General features: G+C 49.0%; 1 protein-coding gene across 2 annotated transcripts in view; it reads left to right on the top strand.

The window, feature by feature from the left end:
* The first annotated feature begins 1281 nt into the window (after window positions 1–1281).
* sbf1 (SET binding factor 1) overlaps window positions 1282–6000 on the top strand; it is an 87418-nt gene continuing 82699 nt past the window's right edge. For both annotated transcript variants that reach the window (XM_080022382.1, XM_080022381.1), the window contains exon 1: window positions 1282–1445. In XM_080022382.1, coding sequence (XP_079878508.1) covers window positions 1391–1445 — 55 coding nt within the window. In that variant the 5' untranslated portion in view covers window positions 1282–1390. The remainder of the gene's footprint in view (window positions 1446–6000) is intronic.

Genomic DNA, 6000 nt, shown 5'->3' with positions numbered 1-6000 from the left:
CTCTCCACCCGACGCTGCAATGAAAAACCGCGCGAGAGAGGGAGTCAGAGACGGAGAGAGCTTATCCTTATTTGTGTTCATATACATATATAATATTATATATATATATTTAAACAAAACATTTAAGATTCTCTATCCTATTTCAGATTATCTTGACTTATCTGTATTTACATCATTTTATATATTTTTTAGGAGCAACGTTGATATATACAGTGGAAACTGCTTATAATGATCAAAATCATTCCTATACAAATGCTGTTTGAATAATTTGCTTGTAGTAATCAAGTAGCCGCGTACAGTGTTCATTTTGAGGTCTTTTCCTACATGACAACTTATGGGAAAACATTTTTTTTTAATTCTATTTGTGGGCTTTTACTCCCATGATCCTTTGCCTCGCGGTAACCCCCGTCGGCAGTGGCGCCGCTACGCCGGGGCTGACCGCCAGGATCTCCTTACGATTTTACATTTTCATCAGACACTTTAAATCCTGTCCGGCAATCATTTGAGGTTAGAATTGACTTAAGACTGACAACTGGTAAAACAGGCCGGTGTAGAGCAGTGGTGTTGGCGTTGCAGTGGCGTTGGCGTTGCGGTGGCGCGATCTCCGCTCGGCTGCGCGTCCCCGTGTCCCACTGCGTCAAAAAGACCCCAAACAAAAACGGTGCGTTTTTATTTTATTTATTTATTTTCTTCTGTATCTTCCTCAGTTTCCTAATCGTGACAGACGTCCCGTGTCAGGCTCCGCAGAGCCATCGATATCGTCAAATGGTAATCTCCATGAGGAGTTAAAAAAAAAGAAAAAGATTTTGTAGTAATAATCATTCTCTTACGGTGATATTCATTTCCTTTTTCTTTTTTCTTCTAATTTGTATTTCGTGCTATTATCACTGACAGTGTCTGTATACAAAACATCTTAAACATCATTTTCTTGAACAACAATGTTCAAATCTTTCTGTTTTTATTTCAGAATCTATTCTTCACTCTTTTTACATTTGCTTTGAAATTGGAAACGTGGGTTGCCATGAAAATATTGACCTTAAAGAATCAACTCATTTCAAAGGATTATCATTCCTTTAAAGCCTCTCAGTATATTTCCCTGGACCCTTCGGACCTTCTTCTCCGGGGGCCCGGCTGTGGGGTGACGACGCGGCGCGGCCCCCGCGGCGTGGGGCCCCGGCGGGCCCTTCCGGCCCCTCCCTCCCAGGCTCCCACTGCGCAGACTCGGCTCTCCGCTGTCAGGGCCCGGCAGACTGACAGTATGGCGGCGGGGTACAGCTGGAAGGATGCTACTGGCGCCCGTCATGTGTCTCTCGCCGGTCGGACCTGCATGGGATATTAACCGCGGAAGAGGAAGCGTTCGCGAGGAAGCCCCGTCGCCTTGAGCTCCAGGATGGCCCGGCTCGCCGACTACTTCGTCGTGGTCGGCTACGACCTCGACAAGCGAGGTGGGTGCTGGCGTTAGCGTGTAGCCTTTCGTGGCTAGCGGCGGGGAGGGAGGCGGGGACTCGCCGGAGCGGAGCGGAGCGGCGCGGCGCGGCGCGGCGTCGCGCCCCGCCTCGCGGCTCGGCAGCGCCACTCCGGGCGCCGCCACCTACTCGAGGCCGTGGTCGTGTAGGCCTCGCGGGATTAGTCTACTTAGTTGCTAGCTCGGCGGCTAGTGTCCCGCATTTCTCTCGGCAAACGGAAGGAGTGTCCACGTCAATGGCTCCGCTCCACGCCAGTGCTTGTTTTTACGACTTTTGAATAAAAAGGCGACTTAGGGAATGGTAAGGTTGAGTTGCTGTAACTTCACTCATGGACCCAGCCCGGGTCGCCCCGAGGGTGGATGAGATGTTGGCTGCGATAGACAGATGGACAGACAGATAGGTGTATACACACACAGACAGACAGATCTGTGTATAGACAGACAGATAGATGTATACACAAACAGACAGACAGATTGATGGATGAACAGACAGATATATGGATAGACAGACAGGCAGATGGATAGACAGATGTACACAGGCACAGCCAGATAGATAGACATACAAATATATGGATAAGACAGACAGACAGACAAACAGACATGGATGGATAGACAGACAGATGGATTGACACATGTTTACACAGATATATGGATAGATAGACAGGCCGACAGATATATGGATAGACAGACAGATGGATAGACAGGTGTAAACACAGACAGATAGATGGATAGACCGTCAGACAGATAGATAGATGGATAGACCGTCAGACAGATAGATGGATAGACCGTCAGACAGATAGATAGATGGATAGACCGTCAGACAGATAGATGGATAGACACATGTATACACTAACAAATAGATGCATAGACAGACAGCTAGATGGATAGAGAGACAGACAGCCAGATGGATAGACTGACAGATCAGATAGATGGATGGATGGATCGATGGCTAGACAGACAGACAGATGGATAGACAGACAGACCGACAGATGGATTGGCAGACAGACAGACAGACAGATATATGGATGGATAGATAGATAGATGCTTTATCCGTCTGCGCTAGTAAATTGCGGTGTTTACAGCGGCACACACATCAGAACAAAAAGGCAACAATAATAAAGTAATAAAAAGGAAAATTGAGAAAAATGGCAATAAGCAATTAACCAAATAATTAACGAATAAAAAATTAACACGTTATACAATAAATGTCTGACTAAAAGATAAAATAAAAAGCCCTATTTTTTATTCAGACATTTATTTTATCATGTATTTTTGGGCTGTATATAACAAACTTAAAAAATAACAATAAATAATCAATTCAACATTCACATGAAATTGTGCAAGTTTTCATGCATATATATATATATATACATATATATATATATATATATATATATATATATATATATATATATATATATATATATATAACCTAGAGGGATTTATTGACCTGATACAACTCTTTCTCTGCAGTGTTCTCGGGTTAATCTTGAATAGTTGTTGCAAGTGTCACTGCTGGTGTCGGAAGTGACATTCTCCAGCTGACACTTGAGATGAGATCTAATTGACTTGGTCACCTGCAGGACTGTCTCCTGCAACATCCCTCCTGAGTCCACCCTGATGCTAACGCTGCAGCCACGGCTTCATGGGACACTTGTACTTTGTGCATTTTGAACGGGGACAGTGGCTCGTCAAGGCAGGATTGTTAACCGCTTTCTTTGTTTTTGCATGGATTAACCTAGATGGCTTTGCCCCTCCCCGAGCCCCCTCGGCCCCGCCGACCAGAGGAGCGCCGTCCCACTCTCTGGGTGCGGGGAGCATTTTGGACCGTTAGCTGAACCCCCCCTCCCTCTCTCCCGCCCCGCTTTCGTGTGTGCCTTGGCCTAGATCTGTGCAGTATAATGGCCCGATAATCATGAAATATTCAACCTGCCTCGTCCAATGGAGGCGTGTAGCAAGTCGCAAACTTGTAACGTGGGACTCTTTTATTTATAGTGGGGGGGTTTTTGTCCATGATTTATTCAGACGAGGCAAATCCTAACATGACAACTCTCCCACCTCTAAAAGCAAGAAAGTGCCGGGCTTTTAGCTTGTGACGATGATGTAAAGAGCTAGTAGTATTCTTACCTAAAAGCATACTCCAGTTCTGCATGCTAACTGTGTTAGCTCGGCGGAAGTCTGCAGAGGGGATCAACTAGCCGAGCTCCTGTTAAATGAGGAAACTACACCTTCCAGCATTTCAAAAGTTGGCTTATTTGTGCGGTGCAACCTTGCCTTCCACTATGAACTGCTATCAAAAAAAAATCAGTACTATCCCTTTAACTGCATACGTCTTGTGAGGAGGTAGTAAACAGGTTCTGGGGTTTTTGGCAGGATGTTATAACGTTGACGTTGCAAGTGCTACAGAATCTCCCCTTCCTGCTCTGCGCCGCCGCTCTGTGCGAAACGCGGAGCAGAACCGGCCTGTAAAACGCATCTGGGAGCCAGACTTGAAAGCCCCGGCGGCCCGGGGATCGAGGCTTCTGGTGTCCCGCAAAATGGAACACTTTAGGGCGATGATGGTTGTCTCAGTTACCCCCGCGACACTCCGCCACATCGAGGCGTTTACTGTCAATGACTTGTATCATCTCAAAGCCGGGGGCGCGTTTTATAGTGTTGCATAGAACGAACGGGTTTCCCTCTCTCGCCACAGTCGCCGCCGCTCTAATCTCGCTCATCAATCGATGCAGTGAGTCCCGAGAACTACTCTCCCGAGTGGGCTCGCTGCAGTCTGATCGACGCGCTCAGAGTCTTTGAGTTACGGTTGCACGCGTCGGCGTCGCCAAATATTGAGATCAGGAAAGAGAACGGGGGCTTGATCTGGCGGGGGTTTGGGAAGGCCGCTGGCTACGATTGCGTGCACCTCGGGCTCGCTCGTTTTCTTTTCTGGATGCCTTAACGTCAGATCAAGAGCGTCCCCTTCACGGTTGTGATAAGCAATAAAGCACGGCGGGCGTGGTTTGAGGATGCCGGGTTCAGTCCGAAGCCACGAACAGGTGTTGGAACCGTGGTGTCTGGACAACCGGGCTGTGAGCGGCAGCTGCGATCGAACGGCGAGGCCTTTGCGTTGTGTCGCATTTGCAGTTATTTTGCTAATTGATTGAAAGAACTAGTTGGAGTCCTCCATGCGCAAATCAAGAAGGGACCGCAAAGCATGTCAGGTATGCGTGGAATGCTGTTTCTTATTTCTTCTAAGTTAGGTTTCTCTTTGCGTCTGAATATTTAAAGCGTCCTTTGAATGTGCATGGTGTGTGTGTGTGTGTGTGTGTGTGTGCGTGTGTGCGTGTGCGTGTGTGCACGCGTGTGCGTGTGTGCGCGCGCGTGTGCGTGTGCGCGCGCGCGCGCATGTGCGTGTGCGCGCATGTTGCTGTCAGTCACGGTGTGGTTTGCACCGCTGCTTCCTACGGTCAGTGGAAATCTTTGGAAGCGTGGGTGCTGACAGGTCTGGAAGGGCTGACATCATCATTGTTTCGCCGGTTTGTTTTTGTTGTGCCCAGCGAGAGAAGCCTCGCACCAGGACCAGCGTCTCCTCATCGGTTCCCTCATCAAGGCGGCAGTGGCTCTAAAACGGGGTGGGGTCGATTCCGACGGAGATGCTGACCCCGGGGCGGAGCCCTCCGTTTTCCGTCGCCGGGTGTCGGGTTGCTGTGCATTGTGCTCGGCCCCGCCGCCTCATCTTCTGCTATCGGTGGATCTCCTCCGGAGCCAAGATGGCCGCTTATGGTCCGGGGGGGAGGCATCCGCAGTTGTGTGTGGGGCGTGGCCGTCTTAGCGCGGGGCTCCGGTCAAAGCCCGTTGTGGAGCGCCGCTGTGTTTTGACTGCTAAGCCTCCGCGGTGCGCAGAACTAGGATACGGCGTCCGGGGGCCAAACAGGAAGTACAAAAGAGGACCCGAGGGAGGTTTATGGAGAGCGAGAATCCAGATTGTTCCCCGGTTCATGTGTATTTGCTCTCTCAAAAAAAACCCCAGAAATGTCAGGAAAGGGGTGTGCGTGCTTTGTGCAGAGGCCCTCATTCAAGAGAGGGAAGAGACACACACACACACACACACACACACACACACACACACACACAACCCACCCACCCTTGTAAACACAGACACAGGGCTGTATTCTAACTCCATCTGGCCGTCTTGCAGCCAGAAGGGTGTCGCTGAATGCTGCGGTGGCCTCGACTTTTTCAGCTCAGCGACAACCCGCAGGCCCTGGCAGGGCATCCTAGGTCTAAATCAGGCCCTCCACCAACGCCACCCTCCGTCCTCCAACACCCAAGCCTGTGCCAGGGCCAGAGCCAGGTGTGGAAAACCATGATGACCACTTTCACACGTGGCCTGTGAGACCTGTTTCCCAGCCAGTGGGAAATCTACACACTTGCATAAATCTGTTGCGTTCAGTTGTTAAATAGTTAAAGGTTGTCTGAGTAAGAAGTATTGAAATGTTGAGTGTCTTATCAACAGCTAATTCAAATCCCCATCTAAGGAAGTTAGAGATGATTGT

The sequence above is a fragment of the Zeus faber genome, assembly GCF_960531495.2.
Source record: "Zeus faber genome assembly, chromosome: 21".
Taxonomy (NCBI): Eukaryota; Metazoa; Chordata; class Actinopteri; order Zeiformes; family Zeidae; genus Zeus; species Zeus faber.
This window is presented reverse-complemented; position numbering and strand designations above follow the sequence as displayed.